At 39.8% G+C, this 20,097-nt stretch overlaps 1 protein-coding gene across 1 annotated transcript; it reads left to right on the forward strand.

Annotated features, from left to right (window-relative positions):
- The first annotated feature begins 687 nt into the window (after positions 1-687).
- chchd1 (coiled-coil-helix-coiled-coil-helix domain containing 1) lies at positions 688-6,947 on the forward strand. Its single transcript, XM_030071198.1, has 3 exons — positions 688-1,016; positions 2,930-3,048; positions 5,223-6,947. The coding sequence occupies exons 1-3, from the start codon at positions 878-880 to the stop codon at positions 5,331-5,333; spliced, it is 369 nt and encodes a 122-aa protein (XP_029927058.1). The 5' UTR covers positions 688-877; the 3' UTR covers positions 5,334-6,947.
- Positions 6,948-20,097: the final 13,150 nt, after the last annotated feature.

Here is a 20,097-nt window from a genome sequence, read left to right on the forward strand (position 1 = left end):
AGCTAGAAAAAAGTCCCCCCCTGTCTTTGATCTCAAGTTTGGTCTCTGCTGAAAAGCATTTTTTAATATTTTAAAATATAAAATACTGCTCCCAGAAATCATATCTATATTTTTTCAGACTGATCAAATACAAATGACAAATGCAAGAGAACTGAATTAGTTAACCTTGACCAAACTGAAATCATGATATCCTGGGGGGGAAAAAAAAAACAATATGTAATACAAAAAGACATCAGTTTACCTTAGGAGTGACACCATTATACCATACAATGGAATATGCATACCTTTACCTTTACCTCTGCATCGTACAAATCTGTGCATCACAGGTTCAAAGGCAATGTGGAAGGCAATGTGGAAGATGGCACAACGTCTTGGGATCTTTTTTTATTTAAATATTCATTCATTCATTCATTTATATTTTACTTTTCCTTTTGTTTTGCCATGTTGTATGATGAGGAGGAGGCTGCCTTCCTGTTACCATTCTTTTTGAAAAATTCAATATATATATATATATATTTTTTTTTTTAACTTAAAAAAAAAAAATTATAGCTTGGCAACCACATATCACAGAAAATTCGGACCTTCTTATTACAACATCTTTCGTTATAATCGTTCATCCTAATATTTCCAAGCCTTGTGTCGCTCTGAGCACCTTCCTGCGGCACTGAACGTAGCGGAAGCTTGTACTGACATCCACACATGCTTTACGACACCGTGGCGCGCTTCACGGCCAGTCATGGCGCTGCACACATGAGTACAGTGAGGATATGTTGTGACGCTGAGCTGCTAACTGAATTGATTTGCTGATCTGTTGTGTGTTGTAGACCTACAGACATATCTTCTTGTTTCCTGCCGAGTGGCTCCAGCAGGCAGAGCCATGGCGGCGCAGGGAGGACTTGTGTTCCAGGAGAAGGTCAGCAGGCTGCTCAGTAAGCAGAGGGGCAAGCCGGTCCTCAAGCCCAACAAGACCCTGGCTCTCAAAGACTCTGTGGCCAACCGCAAAATGAAGAAAGGCGGTAAGCCTGGCTTGAACCCCGTTTTGTCGGAGGGTTTGTCCCAAAGACAGCCCGCTATGGTGCACAGCAACATGGAGCAGGGCTGCTTTGGGGGTGTTCTCTTGCTAACCATGGAGATTTCCCCAGAGTAGCTGACTGAGTGACGTAGCCTGTTATAGAAGGAGGAACAGGCAGGGCTAGCTAGCACTGAGTTAGCAGCTCACAAGGGCAAAACTACTCATGATATTATTATTATTAAGAGTTACCAGGAAAACAACCAGTGCTTTAATGTAAACTGGGGGGAGATCAAAGATCAATTCACTTAAGTGTCACAATTTATTTATTTATTTATTTTTAGGATTTTTTTTTTTTTTTTTTTTAATTTATTAATTTATTTTTTAATCAATTACTGACCACAAAGCCTGCAGTCCACATGTGTTCTTGTGGCCTGTTGTAAAATGGTGTGTGTGTGCAGACTGGGGCCTAAACAGTCTTGGAGCTGCATCAGTTGGCTTTGACTGGAAAGCTGAGACTCTTGTGGATTCAGTGAGCCACATTTGATTCATGAGTGATGATGTTCACCCCCATAGCAGCCATTTCACTGTAGTCACACCATGTTTTGAAACTTGACAACACTGTATAAAATGACCTATAGTGACCTTTAGGATAATCACCGCTTCATGAAACTTTACAGCCACAAACTAGAGGAGAATTAAAACACACACACACACACACACACACACACACCATAATATTAAATTGTAGTACACATTGAATTGGCACCCAGGTATTGTGATAGTATGGAACCGTGAGATAAATATATCATCCCAGCCCGAATGTAAATCTTGGAGTATTGTGCTATAGGCTTTACTGTCCCAGCACATAACATGTAGCAGCAGTGAAACAGTGCTCTATCAGAGAAAGTCTGGTTGAATTGAACCCTGCAGAGCAGTTTGTCCAACACAATACAGTTTATCTTTTCTTAACTTGTTTTCTGAGTGACTGTCACATATGTCATCCAGTGGAGATCACACCAGAGGAGTGTGCATCATCGAAAAGACTGGCGAAGCCCAGCTTCATTGATGGTCTTAAAAATGATTGTTAAATTGTTAACTTTTCAGTAAACATCTGATTAAACTATCTATTCAGCTGCCGTGTGAGAGATAACCCTAACCTAACCCTAATTATGTAGCATTGTTCTAGGCTCTGTTGTCCTAAGGGGTTGTTATGCTGTGAGCATAAAACTCAGGATAGGTCGAAATAGGTCAAAACATGAAACAAGCCTGGAATAAAACATCACACCAAGAACATGAAAATATAAAGAATAAAACACCAAGTCAGCATCTTCTGGTCTGTAATGTCCAGGTACCAGCAAGTGTCTCAACCAGTTGTGTCTTTTAATGGACCAGTTGAATGCTGCATGGGACCAAGGAAGGAAGCAGCTTTGTTATGAGCAAAAAGCTACATGTTCACAGTAGAGGTACAGGAAATGCTAACTACTTCTTGTGTTGGGGAGGCAATGAAAACAAGGAAATGGACTGATCTTGTCTACAACTTGCCAGCCAATAGAAAGCTCTTTGTGCTTGCAGGCACTGCCCACAACATTCCCTGTGGCCTGGCCATTTGGAAATAGGATTAACCCATTTCATTGTTTTAGTTGATACACTGTGCAAGAAGTAGCTATCATTACCTCCACCTAAAGTAATTGTACAAATGAAATAAATCTACCTCTTTTGGACTTGCAGATGTCCAGACTTTTTGTTCAGGGTGAATTGTTTATTGTGTTTGGTTGTTATGTCTTCCTGAATCCCTGCCAGCTGACCTCTGGTCTCCCTCAGAGGCATAAATCAAGTGATCCATGTTTTAGTATTGATCCTTGAAGGAGAAAATGTCAGTGAATGAAGAGGGTGAAGATAAACTGTGTTCTTCCACAGAGGCCACTTGCATCACAGAGATGTCGGTCATGATGGCCTGTTGGAAGCAGCACAACTTTGCTGACGCGCTGTGCTCCAGTGAGATGAAAGCCTTCTACACTTGTGTTCACAACGCCCAGGTATGGTCCTGTACACACCAAACATGTAACCATGCATACCAGCCAGGGTGCCAAATGAAGTTTTCAGTCCACTGGTTTTCACTGGGGTCTGGTGGATGTCTCTCACACTTTTTTTTTTCTTTGGTACGAAATTAGATTCACATTTACAACAGGCATTTTGGTCCTTAAATGCTTTTCACAAACATTTAAACACTAGAAATAAAACGTCGATCCAGCATCACTCAACTGATGTTTAAATATGATTTCAATAATTATAAGTACAGTTTTTTTGTAATATTTCTTGTAATATTTCAATATTTTGGATAATTTTAAGGTTATTTTTGTTAATTTTCTGGTGCTGATTTTCCGATCATCTTGATCATTTGTTCGCTACATTTTTTGCTAATGTTCTGGTATTTTATTTTATTTTATTTTGTTTTATTGTTTAGCTAATTTGTTAATCGCCTTTTTGTTAATCGGTTTTTTGGAAGAAATCAAGTGAATTTGCTCAGGTTTCAATGGCTTAATTGAAGTGTTTTGTCCCCATGACAAATGGATTTAACTGCCCTTATCTGAGACAAAAACTTGTAAAACTTTGTAAAATAATCATATTTTCTTAGGCGTTTCCACTTTTACATTTTTTGCTGTTTTTATAGCTTCAGTGAACCTTTGTACACCATAGAACTGCAGGCTGTTTTATTTAACCTGCCACTGTGTCTGTTGGACTAAAAAAAAACTACCCACCACTGACAGTATTTACATGCATTTGGCATGTGCTGATTTGCCACTGTGAAACCATATTCCAATACATAACACAAGGATACAAGGATACAAGGAAGTTTATTGGTCATTATACAACAGGTTGTATAATGAAATTAAAATGTGGTTCCCTCTTGATTGATTAATTGATTGTATAAAAAAATAAAATTATTAAACATGGAGGAGTTCAGATGGTGCATTTAGTAGTCTCACAGCCTGAGGGAAGAAGCTGCTCTGTAGTCTGGTGGTACGGCAGCAGATACTTCTGTATCTTTTGCCTGCTGGCAGCAGAGTGAACAGGCTGTGGCTGGGGTGGGTGTTGTCATCCTTGATTTGGACTCAATACCTGTGCCTCCAGCTGTTTGAAATCAGTTCACCTCTGCTCAGTCTGCTGAATATTTGTCTAGCTGTCTAGCCCCCCTATACCCTCACAGCTAAACACCATGCTATTTCCTGCAGGATCTTCCCTCCTGTTTTACTTTTCTCTTCCAGTTTTTCCACAGTCTTTTATTTAGCCAGTGCATCTGCTGACATTTTGTTTTCAGGTTCATTTCCCCTCTCAGATGAGATGCCGTAATTTAACAGTGTCAACACTCTGGGACTGGCTACTCAGTTTGCTCAGACATCATCGCTTGGCATAGCGGCCTGGCCCTAGATCTGATCTTCCTTTTATGGTTTCAAATTAACTCTTATTTAAAGCTGCTTGAAGCAGCATTTTTATATAAAATGTATCGTTCTTAATAGACTAAATTACAAAGAGAAGATCCACTCACTTCCATTTTGGTGCCATTGTGCAAAACTGCTTAGTCTCACTTTAAAAGGGGCCCTACCAGTGATTTTGAATGTTTGACTTCAGTTTCCCCACATTTCAGATTGCAACAAACCATTTTGCAGATCATGCGGGGTGGTACTTGAGATTTCACAAAATATAATCAAAGTCCCTCCGTTTTTAAATATGAATTTTTGGTTGAAACACCCATCTTATAATGTTCTGCTTTTGCAGCTATCAAAGTCCTCAACATTGATAAACCACAGAACTGATAATTGGCTGTGGAAACCAAGTGTTTCCCAAAGGACTGTTTTCCGGTGGAGGGGCCGTTTCATGCCACCCAATTTCAAGTCATCAAAACACAACAGTGCTGCTGCTTTTAGGAAAAATAATGTGGCCGACTGGTGTGAAAAAAGTTTGACGTCTCTGAAAGTTCATTTTCATATCATAGTGGAATGAATGAAAACCAATGACTGGATAAAAGGCAGGAAAAATGGCATCCGAGCTCTTAAATTTGACTGGTTTGGGAAAAGAAACCTGACGTACATTCAAGTTGTAGATATTTGAGTAAACATCCAAAATCACGGGCATGGTCCTTCAATAATGTAATGTAAACATTTTGCACTTTCTAAAACACTGGTAACACATCTTTTCCATTCATTTACAGGTTGCTATGAAAGCTAAATCTGAACAAACCAATGCCCAGGGAGGACGCTTGCTGCCCAGACAAGCCACAACGCTTCTGAAGAGATTTCCCAACATGCGCACTGAAGTCTAGGAATATTGATTTTTTCTGGAACCTAAGTCATAAGAATTGTAATTTGCTGGTTAACAGAGGACATGGAGTGACTGGGTCTCATCAAGTAAAGTGTTGTCCAGAGTCTTGTTTGCAGAAGCTGACCAGACAGACTCACTCACTACATCAGCCAGCTGTGGCTCTTAAAGCAAATACCTTCTGGCAACTCCACTCTTAAATATCTTATAAAGCAATGCCAATAAGTCAGGTTCAATCAGATAAGGGTAATCTCAAGCTATACTCAGCCTGTGTCTACCTTTTCTGTTCAATGTGTAACTTCAGCAGGCTTCCAGGACTTATTAAATTGCTTTTTATATTGTCCATCAATCTTCTGTTAAGTCCTGGCCACCGTGTTCATAATAAGCTGTGTGTTATGGTTTGAAATATAATGCGTCCTTGTCCTTGTGTCCTGAATTGGCTGTGATGAAAATCACTCTCCATTTTGTCTCAATCCAATTTAGCAGAGCGGTCCCGAACAGTGCAGAGACTGTATTAATGGAACAGGATGGAACTGTTCTTGTATTTCATGGCCTCTTGCTGGAAGCTTACCATTATCAGCAACCACCTCAGTGGCTGCTGGGTTTCCTGTGGATCATCATTCCTGTGTAATTTGAGATTGTTGGTTAATGGCAACATTCAGATATTATCAGCCTATTGGACAGATTTGATTAGGTACCAGTAAGCAAAAGCCCACTGTGGCTCATCTTTATGTAATGAATGGATTTAACATCAAGATTACTTTGGTCTACAACCATTGCCTGGATTCCAGGTGTCAGATCCATAAATGATGCTTATGCACAAATACATACATACAGTGTTTTATACACAGATATTGGTATTTATGAAAATGAATGTGCTTACCTCCACTCCATACATTACACCATACATACTCAGTTTTTTGGCTGCTGATGGGAAAGTTATATTATTATTGTTACATTATTTTTTTCAATATACTAAGTGTCCGTATTATTCAGTTCAGCCTGATCTCACCAGTGGTGTATAAATAACATGCCAATTTCTTAAGTCATTTCGCATGTTATCACGATACATTTTCTGCTTTTCCATTGTGAAGAGGTGGTGTGTCAAAGAGGTTCCATGTAAAATGTCCTGGTTAGATTTATTCCACCAGCAATTTGTTGTCTAATATAAATAAATTAGTGAATAATGGACTACATTACTACCTTAAAGTGGCCTCAGTACAAGACCGAATCTATAGTACCCGTAATGCTCATTTCAATAAGAAAAAAAATTCCAACATTTAGACTGAAATTCTTTTCAAATGTATCTTGTTTAGGTCTTAAAAAGAATTTAATTTATATGAATGACACCTGTAGACACCCAGCCCAGGCTTCCATCCACCCCATCTCTGTTTTTCACCATCTTAGGCTATTTCTCCATGTTTTGCTGTTGAATTCAAACAAGCTGGACTTATTTACATTTTTTAATGATGTTTAAAGTGTTAATTTGGGTCCATGTTTTGTCTGTGGATCAGGAAGGATTTAGTGCTTTGTTTCCCCGCTCTATTGTCAAGATGTGGTATTTTGGTTGTGTCCATGTTTATCTGTCTGGCATTAAACATAACCTTCCCAGTTCCGACCCTGTCAACCAACCATTTCCCCCGCCCTGCTTATCACTTCCTCTGAAATGGCTAGACTGTTCCAAAGCCACAGCCATCAGCATTCATTTAGATACACATTTAGAATGGTAGCCTCAGCAAAGAGGCTTTTAATATTACCTGTTACCACACAGGCTGGAGTTTCACCGCCATGGACTGTTGCCTTCTTTAAAATTGACGTTAAGATTTTATTTATTTATTCATTCATTTATTTTATGTTTACAGTCATTCATAGCAAACTAAACCACCACAAAGTACAAAATGTTATATTTTCTTAATTGTCTATGGTGTTTTCATCTTTAGTTAGGGTGCATGCTTATTATCATGATTATTATGAGAAAACAAGATATGTGCTCATTTTAGGTTTCTCTAAGCTCCTTCTCACAGTGCCTTTACATACTGTGTTTGGATGTCACATGGTCTCACAAAAATATTTCTTAAAAATCTGTCATAGGTAATGGCTGCAACCTATAAGGTTACATGCATAAATACAGACTGTCCCTGTGTCAGCAGCCTGGTCGTGACTCAGACACTGTGTCCGGCCTGGAAAATATTCCTCAATATTTACGCCGGCTGACCTCTTCACCTGCATGTAAACATGGTGTTGCCTGGTCACAGCCAGTATCCAGTGCTCCATCTGAGCAGAAATGTGACTAGAGGCTGTTTACCAAACACAAACTGTGGCAATAATTACTAGTGCAAGATACAAAGCAGCTCAGAAGGCTCTTCTGAAGGCCATATCAGGGCCTGGAGAGCCTTTCTGTTTTTGTTGAGGCCCCTGTTGATGCCTTGTTGGGATTAGAATAGCTGCCAAAAATACTCAGCTGTTTTTAATGGGATCTGTGAAAATGTTCCTATCTTTGACATCTCCCGAAAGCCAAGCAAGTGTCTGAAACACTGCGTCCTGAGAGACCCTCTTTGAGTTTTGATATAATCTAGCTCAGGCTTTATAGGCATCTGTTTGTGATAGGTTGCCAGGAAAAACAACAAACAGCCAAAAAAAAAAAAAGAAAAAGAAATCCGCCTTTTTGGTGGGAACGAAATCAAGGCTTTGGTCTAGTCATATCTCAGCTGGATCTTCTATGATCTCTTGTTCTATTGGCTTTGTTTTCAACACCTTCATTGTTTCCCAGCTATCAGTTTCTCATTATCAGAGGGTGGAGACTTCTTCTGAACTTATTCAAATAACACGTGTTTATTAAATAAGGACCGCACCTTACCTCCTAAGATGCCTGGTGTGACTCCACTGATGGTGGCTTTTGGATACAGTTATGTTGGCTGATTGAACCTCAACTCAAGACGCTGGAAGTGTACAGACCTTTCTTGACTGATGTTTCACGTCCTTTCCCATGTTTTGTTGCACTTACTAGGGTACAACAATTTACAACTTCTTTATCACAGGATATTGAGTGGACTTTGGTCAAAGCAGATATCACCTCGGGCTAAGACCTCCACCCAAGATCAGCCTGAGTGGAGGCTTAATCTTCAAGTTTTACTAAATTAAGGAACCTAACTAGGCTGTGGCCTATGCTTCCTACTGTAATGAGACAGTCCTAAACAGCCATATTTCCTAAAACTTAAAAAAAAAAAAAAAAAAAAAAGTGAACTGTCCCTGTCCCAACATGGCAAGGACAGGGGTTGACGGATAACCACCTTGCTCCCAAACACACATCACAATTATTCAGTATGACACTGAGCCTCTAATCACAACTAATTACAAAGACATGAACATGTATAATGTATGCTAAATTAATGACATGATCAAAGAAAACAAAGTACTTCTTTTTGAGAAGAACTCCCTTGTATCAGATGTATACGAACTGACTGACAATATCTGATAGGCCAGTAGGCGCCCATAGCTACTGTCCCATATGTTGGTTAATGGCCTTACACTATACACACATGATCATTTTAATGTTTTCCCATAGTTATCACTCGAAACCTTAATTTTTCAAGTTGACAACTGTGGTGTGGTTGTGTAAAATATGATCAATCCTTCTTTATTAATATTAATATTATTGTTGTTGTTGTCGTGCGGCTTTTCCAACTGTTCAAGGACCTCAGGTTTTTTTCATTACTCTGGCTTTACGGGACAAACTGCGCTGTCTGTGTAATACTTTAGATGCTGATCTGAGACCAGTGCATCTACAGTCGTAGATGTGTACACTGTAAAGATAGTCGATAGGAAAGATTTGCCCAGAAAACAGTATTGAAACATTGGTGCGACGCCCCCTTATGGATTGTGTGTGTGTGTGTGTGTGTGTGTGTGTGTGTGTGTGTGTGTGTGTGTGTGTGTGTGTGTGTGTGTGTGTGCTTGGTATCTCCTTTCCTCACCGGGACCGCGTCATTTTTAACACTGAAGCGGGTTGGGTGTGTTGAGTTCAGTGCACATCTGACCGGATCAGCCGGTGTTTCCGTGTGTTTCCTTGCTTTTCCGAGCCGCGGCGGCAGGCTGGTGCTCCGGGCTGCAGACGGGGTGAAGCCGGGGGTCTGGAAGGTGTGAAGGAGATGATTCCTTAACGGGATGGACTGGAGGAAAGCTGTGGCGGGGCTCGTCCCCTGCTCTCTGCTGCTGGCGGTCTGTGTCTCTGCAGAGGTAAGCCCTGCCAGCTACTCTCAACATTACATTTAGTTACACTTTGCCTTGCCTTTGAGCCCGGGCACGACTTGTGGCACGTTTTCACGCCATGGATCACAAACAGATAGAGCAGACGATCATCCGATCAGGTTTATCTGTCTCCACCCGGGTTTCCTAAACTTTTCACATCTCCGACCACTAAATACATATAAATAAACTATGGACGTCCATTGGATCATATTGCATCTGAGAGGATTTTTACTGTTGGTGCTGAATTAGTCCTACATGTCAGACGAAGTTAGAACGTTATTGATCTCTGTGGAGACACTGGGGGAAATTGGGAATAGGCTACAGCAGGGAAAAAAAGAAGGCTGCAAAAAGACCTCTGAGGTGGCAGTAAAAATAGTAGAATCAAAGAATACAATCATAAAACACAGGCGACACGACAGAGCGTCAGTGAATGGTTTTGTGTGCTTATGAAAACCTTTCAACAGTAAAAGAAAAAAAGCAGAAATGAACAAAAGAAGCAAACCGGCGTGCAGTTTGTGCAGTAGTGTGTATGCAAGTTATATAAGTAGACCTATGTTTGCTATGTATGTTTGTATAAACATGAGCGAACACAACATATATATTTATAATGAAATATACACATCCATATGGTATAGCTATGTGTGTGTGTAGGCCTATATCTATAGCCTATATCTGAATCTATCTATCTAGATAGATAGATAGATAGATAGATAGATAGATAGATGTTTGGGTTTTTTGTTTTTGTTTTTTGTTTGTTTGTTTGTTTGTTTGTTTTTTTGTTTGTTTTTTATTTTGTTTTGTTTTGTATTGTATTTCCCCCTGACTGGAGATCAAGGTCTGCATCACTGGAGGCGAGAGTGAAACCTGGGATGTAGGCCTAAACAATGGGACAGTGAGTCCCACTAAGTACCAGCATAGCATCATAGCATACTGTCACTAATCTGCCTGTTTCAAAAAATAAACAAAATGCATTCAGCCACACAGAAACATGATATATTTGAATGCAAAAAATGCAGCATTTGGATTTATTATTCTGAATTACATGAAATATCTCATCCTTTAAAGAGACTGAGGTAAAAAAGAGACATGGCATAATGCTGCCCTCAGGTGCTCTTCACAAGCTCCTGCTTGCAAGTTATAAGAGGACAACTTTTGATGGGATTATTGTTGGAAAAAAAATGCTCTAAAAAATGTTTTTTGACTGTATGGTGGTTATTTTATTTTACAAATTATGCCTTCTGACTTTATTCTGCACTGGTAAAATTAAGAGGAGCATGGGGCATTCATTTGAAGTTTTCACTAGACACAATTACCTGGGTTTGGCTTGGGTGGCACTAGAGGAAATATCAGAGGGTCACCAGAATCAACAGGGTTCTTCTCTATTCATTACTTCCTTTAAATTGTCATCAGTTCGAAGTGAGGGCTATAGAATCTGAAACAATAGACAGACTGACTCTATAAAATGTTCTTCTGTAATGATACCATATGTTTTTGTTTTGGCAAGATTTTTAGAAAAGCTTGGAAGATGAAAAAAAATTGGTCTATATCCCACTAATGTTTAAAATTAGACTAGTGTCTGAATTTGTGCTTTACTGAATGTTGAAAATTCATTGTCTTATAAATCTTTCTGGTTTGGGCATTATAATGATACAGGGCACTTGAATAAATAAAAGTTAAATCAAATTAATGAAATCAAAATCAATATTTGTGATGTAGAAAATACACAGTCGCTGAAAGGACCACACCAGTGATTTTGCATGCTTAATGTAATATCTACAAAATGTACATACTTCATGTTTCTGCTAATCTTATTGCACAGTCCTATCAGTTTTGTGGCATTTGGCTGAATCAGAGCAGACAGTATAGCCCTATAAACATCAGAATTCATCCTGCTGCTTCCATCAGCAGTCACATCATCAATAAACACTAGTGACCCAGTTCCACTGGCAGCCATACATGCCCATGCCATAACACTGCCTCCACCATGCTGGACAGATGATGTGCTCTGCTTTGGGTCCTGAGAAGTTCATCTTCATTTTATCTGTCCAAAGAACCTTGTTCCAGAACTGGGCAGGCTGTTTTAGATGTTTTTTGCAAAGTCTAATCTGGCCTTCCTGTTCTTGAGTGACACCAGTGGTTTGCCTCCTTCTGACTTCCCTAGATGTTGTGAATGGGTTTCTCTTCACCAGGGAAAGAACTCTTAGGTCATCCACTTCAGATGTCCTCTGTGGTCTTCCAGGTCTTTTGGTGTTGCTGAGCTCACCAGTGCATTCCTTCTTTTCAGGATATACTAAACCATTGCTGTCTGTCTGATAGATTTTTTTTTTTTTTTTTTTTTTTTTTTTGCCTTTTGAGCCTAATGATGGCCTCCTTCACCTGCATAGACACTTCTTTGGCTCGCATGTTGAGGGTTCTGATAAACAGCTACCACATTCAAATGCAAACACTTCGAATTAACTCCAGACCTTTTACTTTCTTAAGCACAACTGCTTTCTAGTCAAGTGTCCAATGACTTTTGAGCCTCTGAAAATGGGGTGACAATGTATAAAACTGGCTATAATTCCCAAGAGATTAATGATATATTTTTGTTTCAACCCCTTAAGTTAAAGCTGAAAGTCTGCACTTCAATCATGTCTTGATTACTAACTGTATTTCCCCCCCCCAAAAAAACCAAACAAACAAACAAACATATATAGAGTTTTTGATTATGTTATGAAAACATTAACATACCCACATGATTTGCAAAGTGGTTTATTGCAATGTTAAATGTGAGTAAATTGTAGTTAAACGGCCAAACATGAAAAATGACTGGCATGTTTCTTTCAGGGTAATGGGACAGACCCAGAGCTTAACAACATGTCCATTGAAAGTAAGCTCAATGAATTAGAATACAATACAGTCACAAGATGTGTTTGAGTAAGGGGCGGTGCCACAGTCAGACACAGCTCAGCATTTATGAGCTTCACTACCTAGCTCCATTTATTTATTTATTAACCAAATAAAAGTAGGCAAGGCAGGATGAGAGAATTGGGGACTTGAAAGGTAATTTACAAAACCTCTGGAATGCATTGAGCCTAACCGGTTAATGAGATCTATCAGTATAAGTGTGTCCAACAGGGGATTTTACCTTTAACAGCATAAGTGCCCATGCGTCATGTAGTTTTGCCAGCTGAGCCTAATGAACAGGCAGTCTAACGACTGTTGCTCCAAGCTCTTTTGGAGTACTGGCTCTCATTACAAAATGACTGTTCAGCAACTTCTCTGTATGAGCTCTTCCTGTCGGTAAGCTGCAGGATGGACACTCATGGCAGCTTAGGGCTCAATCTGCTGTGGCCTCTGTGTAGAGTAGGCAGGGAATATGAACATTTGACCACATAGGAAAAATGTGTGGCACTAGTGATTTCACTGGCTCAGTTTTCTTGTTTTCAGTAGACAGTTAGTATTAATTCTCCAGGGTTCCTTGAGGAGCACTTGACTGGAGTCCTTGGAGGCTGCCAGGAGTTGTGCATTGGCCTCCTGGAGCTCCACAGCAAAATTATAAATAATTTCATTACACTACAATTGAAAAGACTGTAGCAGTAATTTAGAATGCTTGGCCCATTTACTACAACTTCCCCACATTTTACATTGCAACAAACCATTATGAGAATGGTTGGACTGAAGATTTCACAACATATAATCAAAATCCCTCAGTTTTCAAATATGAATTTTTGGTTGAAACAGCCACCTTAAAATGCTCTGCTTCTGTGGATAACAAAGTTGTCGCCATGTATAATCTGCAGAACTGACAATTGGCTGTGTAAAGCAGGAACTATTTTCTCGCTGTTTCACACACCCCGTTTCAAGTCATCAAAACACAACAGTGCTGCTGCTTGTAGGAAGACTAATGTGGACACCTGATGGAATACTGGTGTGAAGAAAGTTTGTCTCTGAGAGTTCATTTTCATACCATAGTGGAATGAATGGAAACCAGTGGCTGGATTAAAGGGAGGGAAATGATTTAAGAGCTCTAAATTACGACTGCTTGCTTTTGGAAAATATTGACAGGAATTTTTGTAGATATTACACTACACAGGCAAAATCACTGGTGTGGCCCTTTTAGCCAAATAAAAAAAATTGTAAGAATGACTGTTCTGATAAGTTTCACTGTCTCTACATACAGAGTAGACAGTTAAAACAACAACAACCATGAATGAATCATACCATATGGGTTTCTGGGACTAACTGTAACCAAACGGGGGTCTGTGGCATGAAAATGCTGAAACTGTCCATAAAGGAAATGCCACTTGCATTAGCCACCTGATAACTTGTCGGCATTGTGCAGACATATGTTTAGAGTTCAGTTTCAGTGACAGCGGAAGTGACAACAACCACAGAGTTGAAACTCATGCAACCACATTTGGTCCAATCCATAGGATAGGCTTCAAGGTTTATGTGGTCAATAATATCTGCTGTAATTTGAGAGAAAGTCACACTAATCAACATTTCCTTAGACAGCTTTTAAAAGAGTAGTGACTTTACAGCACTTAACACTGCAGTTTGGTTTCCTGAATTTATATTGTTTCCACAGGTCTCTCAGAGAGGATACTGGAATACTCTGCAGAGTGCAGGTATGTTTGGGTTTTGCTATCTATTGTTATTAATTTATTCATCTATTTATCAAGTCCTGTTGGCAGTTATATTTAAGTGATAGTTCACCCATTTTTGAAAATTTGATATTTTTTCACTTCCCCCTTAGTTGTTATGTAGGACAGTAGTGGTATTATGTTGTTGTCGATGTTGTTGTTGTTACCCTTTACTTAACCAGGAAGTCCCACAAGATTGAAATCTGTTTTCTAAGGGTGACCTGGTCAGCATACCAGTTACTGTTGAAATGGAATAAAACACAGCAGACAGGGAATGCAAACATCAAACACACAATGAAGAGACTAAATCTCCCTCTGGTCCTTACTGAGGGCTGACTCCTGGCTGGATGCTCCAAATGCTAACACTTGGCCTTCTGCTATTGAGGTGGACTTCCCCCCAGCTAACATTCTGAAAAATAGTCAGACTAATCTGCTCAAAGAAGCTTTAACATTCCTTTACAAGTGCTGCTTTCTGAAACTAAACTGAACAACTTAACAATTACTGAGTGCACATGGATGACAGATTTGCACAAGTCATTGTTTAGAACATGAAATAATATCAGACTTTTCAAAATGGGTGAACTGTCTCTTTAGCTCATGATAGTCAGGTGAACTGGTGGAGGTCTAGTCTGGATTTGCCTGTTGTTACTCACTGCCTGGCCACTGGAATAAACTAAGAGTACATCCTCAATTCTCCTTTTCACTGCAACCTCAGATTCTTTTTTGGGTTGTGGAGTGTGAGATAAAGATTTGTTATTTCAGCATGATTTCACATTTATATGTGACATCAAAGCATGGAAAGCCCTGAGTTTAACCCCCCTCCCCTGCCCACGGCTGAGCAAGTTATTAGAAAGCTTTGATGACCACCAGAGATGCAGATTATCTGATGAGGCTTCTGGCCCTGAAGGAAACCTCTGTCTCTCTCTCTCTCCTGCCTCCACAACCTTATCTGATCTTCTCTTTTGTCTCATTCTCTTCTCAATATCTCTTTCGCTGTTGGCTAATCTTCATCATGTGTAGCATCGATGTATCCACCCCTCCCTCACTGTCCTTACTGCAGGATGTCTGTGAATGCCAGTCCTTTCCCCAGGTCCAAAACCCATCTCATCTGCAGCCAAAACACACACTGTTCATCTTCAGCACCAGATTCTCCAAGAGATTTCAAAAATGCATACAGATAGAGTTTACTTGGATGACTTTGAAATGTTGGGCAGTTAAACTGACAGCAGCTTAAGTTGTGGTTTTGGTTGGCTTCTATAGTGCAACTATTCTGATTAGGCTTTTCATTATGCATGAATCACAAAACGAATCCGGGGTACAAGCAACAGAGATTTAGAGACAAGTGCCAGGCGATGAAGTTCCAGTCCCCCTGTCTCATTCCGTTCGCCTCTCCCTGTTGACTTTGCATTCACGCCAGCTCTTGGCATTCTTTCTAAAAATAGGGTTAGCGCGTTGCAGGTGTTTATGTCCCACAGTTGTCTCATGTATTCCATTTTGTCTTTCAACTATTACCACTCAGCATGTCCACATTAGTCTAGTACTTTGCATTCTCCTGGGCAGAACACGAGTCAAACGACATAGTGTTACCCACCTCTGTTTTTCTTCCTCTTCCTACCACTCAGGACATAAATGCTTAAAGATAAAGCCATATTCCTAACATACTTCTCTCCTCAAGTCCAGTTTGCAACATGTAGCCTTTACCCTACTTCTTTCCTTTCTTTCTACCCCTCCCATCCCCTCACCTCACCTCAACTCCCTGCTTTCTCCCCTGAAGTAATGGCGTGCCTGCTCACCGTAAATCATACCGTTCAACCCCTGCCATTCCCTACATCTAGCTTGTAGTCCCAGACTAAGCTGAGCCAGCAGTGGATTTTTCCCACAAAGTGCTCGGCTCCTGAACAGAACAGAACGTTACTTTTCCTTTAGCTCCCTTCTGCTTCATATCTGTGCAGTATCCTCACTGTCAGTAGCCTGGTTCCAGACCTGTGAATATCCCATTCACTTTTTCAAAAATTCTTGCGATTCATACAGGACTGGTGTTGCTAAATTCAGGCGAGACTTGTCAGCTGAAAAACTAAGCAGTGTAGCCAGTCACTGCCATTGTAGGGTCGAGCAAGCGTTGTAGATGTGATCAAGCTGTGCCAGAGCCAGAAACATCAGAACAAAGGCTGGAAAAAGTGAGATGGTCAAATCAGGGCTGCTTCTGTCAGCATTTCTGGAAAAAATATGGACTTGCAGTTCTCAAGTTCAAGACTCAGACCCTTTTTTACATGACTTGACTCATACTCGAGCATTAATCACTCGGACTCGTGCATTAACTGTCTTTGAACCCAGAAGCTGTAGCTGAAGGCTCTGAGAGCTTTTTTTTGTCCTTCCTAAATACAGAAATGACATTCATGCCTTTTGTGGTTTCATATTGTATGCTGCATTACAAGTGTATATGTATACAGTGGTCCCTCGTTAATCGCAGGAGTTACGTTCTAAAAATAACCCGCAATAGGCGAAATCCGCGAAGTAGTCAACTTTATTTTTTCCAATTGTTATAGATGTTTTAAGGCTGTAAAACCCCTCACTACACACTTTATACACTTTTCTCAGACAGGCATTAACATTTTCTCACTTTTCTCTCTTGTTTAAACTCTCAGAGTTCAAACCTTCGTAGAAAAATAAGTCCAGTATTATAGAATGAACGCATTCTGTACTGTACAGGAGACACGGCACGGAGGAGATTGATTGACAGTGGTCTACAGTCCCTTAGCCAATCAGGACGCAGAACACAATGCGCGGGCTCTCCCTTAGTCAATCAGGACGCAGAACACAATGCGCTGTTAAAAAAAAAAAAAAAATTAATTTTTTTTTTTTTTTAAAAAAAGCATGCAAAATTGCACAAAAAAAAATCCGCGAAACTGCGGTGCCACAAAAGGTGAACCGCGTTATAGCGAGGGACCACTGTATATATTATATTGTTTCCTCCCTCTGCCAAATTTGCATTAGTTGTGGCTATCAATGTGTTTCGAAGCACATCCAATTAATCAATAACATAGCTGTCAACAGTTTTTGTTGTCAGTTGTTGAAATCTATGTCAGCTCTTTCATTGTAGCAGAGTGGCTCTGAGCCCAGCCTGACAGGCAGCTCACACATGCACAGGTGGAGTCAGACCTGACTCACACTCAGAATTAATGACTTGGACTTGGGCTCAGATGCAGGTAACCGGACTCGGACATGAACACTGAGGACTCAGAATCAGAATCAGAATCAGACAACTTTATTTATCCCCCAGGGGCAATTCGGTTCAGCAGTGTACCCAGATTATGCATACAAAACAAGAAAAGAGAAACAGACAAAAACAGACCCATACCAAGCAGGGACAGGTAGTGTGTGGCACAGATACACAACAGGCAATAGTCAATGGACCATAAAATATGAAAATAAATAAATAAATAAATACAACTCGTGACTAAACCCTGACCCAAGGTCCACTGACCCGACGACAACAGTGCTTTTACCAATAAAACTACATGAGGCTTATTTGTTTGATCAGTACATGTGAAGTACTGCCTATGCCAGCAATGTTGCGTCATGTTTAACTCAAAATGTCGCCCTGTACATCTGGTAAAAAACGGTTTTTAACATCCTCTGGTTGATGTGATGTTGGAGGCCTGCGGGTTTTGAACAGTCCAGTTACTAAATGTTTTGGTGCAAAACTGTCTTGTGTGTCATGTATGAGAGGAATGGAGTTTCTTGTCATAATTACAATGTATAATATGAATATAATGTTTCGGCTCACTGAAATTCTATAAATTAGTAGAGTTCTGCCCACAGTATGAATTGGTTAGCTTCCTACCTAAGCTCTATGAGCAGCAGCTAACTTTCTGAAGACATCGCCTCTCATTCATGTTAATTGTTACCTGGCTAACAACACAATAAAATGGATGATAAAGTTATAAATGCTGCTACGGACATTGTTTTCAGTAAATCAAAACGAAAAATACTCAAAGCTGAGCAACATTTTGTGCTGAAGGCATTTCTGAGAAAATAGAGCCCTGGGTTTGAGTCCAGCCCAGGCCCTTTGCACCATGTCATCATGTCAGAGAGCTGTCTTTCCTTTCTCTATATTGTGACTAAATAAAGCGGAAATGCCAAAAAATGAAATGCTATACTAAATGAGAATAATAATTCCGTTCTCTATGATAATAATCCATGAAAAAAAAAAGATAATTTTCCTCATTTAAGGATTAAATGAAAGAAAAGGAATATGGACTATTTAGTACCTTCTAGTGGTGACCAGTAGAACTACAATAACATCAGGCAACCATATTTTCTCCTCCACAAGTCTCAGCATTACTCTCCGTGCTCCTGGGACATACCAGTACAGATACAGCAACAGATCTGTGGTTGTAGGGGATGCAGTTACAACATACAAGTGAAACAGGCTATTTAAAACTTGTAGTTCTGTGTGGAGTACTTTCAGACAGTGTTACACTGTGACACTCTGACAACATAACCACTAACAGACCTGTTTGTAAGGAAAAACATCATATATTGCTTAAAAATTTGCTCACAGCTAACAAGCATATCACTATCACTGAGCTACTTTTTTCTTTTTCTTTTTTTGGAACAGTTTATCTGTTTCAGTGTATGTGTGTATGGGGGTGTATGTGATAGATAGATAGATAGAGAAAGAGAAAGAAAGAAAGAGAATCTACACATGAGCTTCCACAAAGGACAGAAAGTGAACCACACTAGATTATAGAGCACCAAAGGACAAAGGTCATAGAGACGTTTTTAAAGCACACCCCTTTTCTCCCAAGAATTTATGAACCGCCATGTAAACACATGGAATCCTGCCAGCTGTTTACAGTTTGTGTGTGTGTGTGTGTGTTTGTGTACACACCTGTAAAGTAGTGTGTTTGTGTATTAACCTATATCTAAGAGCACTTTCCATGAAATTACGCCCTCAGGGCATCCTCTGTTGCTGTGTGGACTCTATCAAATATTTATCATCTCCATGTGTGGCTTTGGCAGGGAAAATTAGAAACAAAAATGGAACATAAATGCAAATCACACTGTCCAGCTAGCCAGATATTATCTTTGGCAGCAGTTTTATTTTATGAATCATCATATAAAAAGTTGACAGATTCTGCTCTAATGCTGAAAGGCACCTGTCATTGTGGAACATGAATGCTAATAAAAATTCAAATGCTGAATTTTTTTCTGGACAACAAATGTGTTGGAGTTGCAGTGTTCTTTCTTCTTGTTCTGCTCGTTTCCATCTTTTGATCAGACCCTGTGGTGTTTTTATTAGGTCCTTGCTGACCTGCCATAGGTTGTTTCTTGAACTTTGTTCTGCTTTGTAAGAAAGATTAAAAGAAGGACCATTGCAACATTACTATGTATTTCTCCTCCTGTTTTGCTTTCCAACTGGTTAGGGTCGATGTTTGTGCTTTGATTGGGTGCCCATTGTTTTTGTTTTTTTCTCACCCATGTCTGGGATTATGGTAGGAATGTAGGACCAGGACAGCGTGTAAGGAAAGTGCAGTCGTGATCTGTGCCGTTTTCATGGCTTCACCCAGCAATGCACACATGAACACATCCTGTTCCTATCCTCTTTAACTTCTTACCAACCCTTTTGTGGATGATAAATTGATAAATTCTGACATCCTGTGACACATGTTCAAACATGAACAACACCTAAGTACAGGCTTGTGAGATGGTGTCATATTAAACCTGGGTTGGGTCAAACATATGAGTCAAATTTGATGAGGATGCCCTGACAAGAAACCTACAAGCACATCCACATAAATACATCATATTAAATATTTATCAGTTAACTCACTTAAATTATTAATAAATGTTATTAAGTCACAATTAAGTCCTTGTGTAAGCTTACAGTGTCCC

Source organism: Myripristis murdjan, chromosome 15 (assembly GCF_902150065.1).
Source record: "Myripristis murdjan chromosome 15, fMyrMur1.1, whole genome shotgun sequence".
Classification (NCBI taxonomy): domain Eukaryota; kingdom Metazoa; phylum Chordata; class Actinopteri; order Holocentriformes; family Holocentridae; genus Myripristis; species Myripristis murdjan.

Excerpts from the sequence above, each read along its gene's own strand:
- chchd1 (XM_030071198.1), top strand. The coding sequence starts at position 878 with ATGGCGGCGCAGGGAGGACTTGTGTTCCAGGAGAAGGTCAGCAGGCTG. Across the intron at positions 1,017-2,929 it reads CCGCAAAATGAAGAAAGGCG|AGGCCACTTGCATCACAGAG; the intron begins GTAAGCCTGGCT and ends GTTCTTCCACAG. Across the intron at positions 3,049-5,222 it reads CTTGTGTTCACAACGCCCAG|GTTGCTATGAAAGCTAAATC; the intron begins GTATGGTCCTGT and ends ATTCATTTACAG.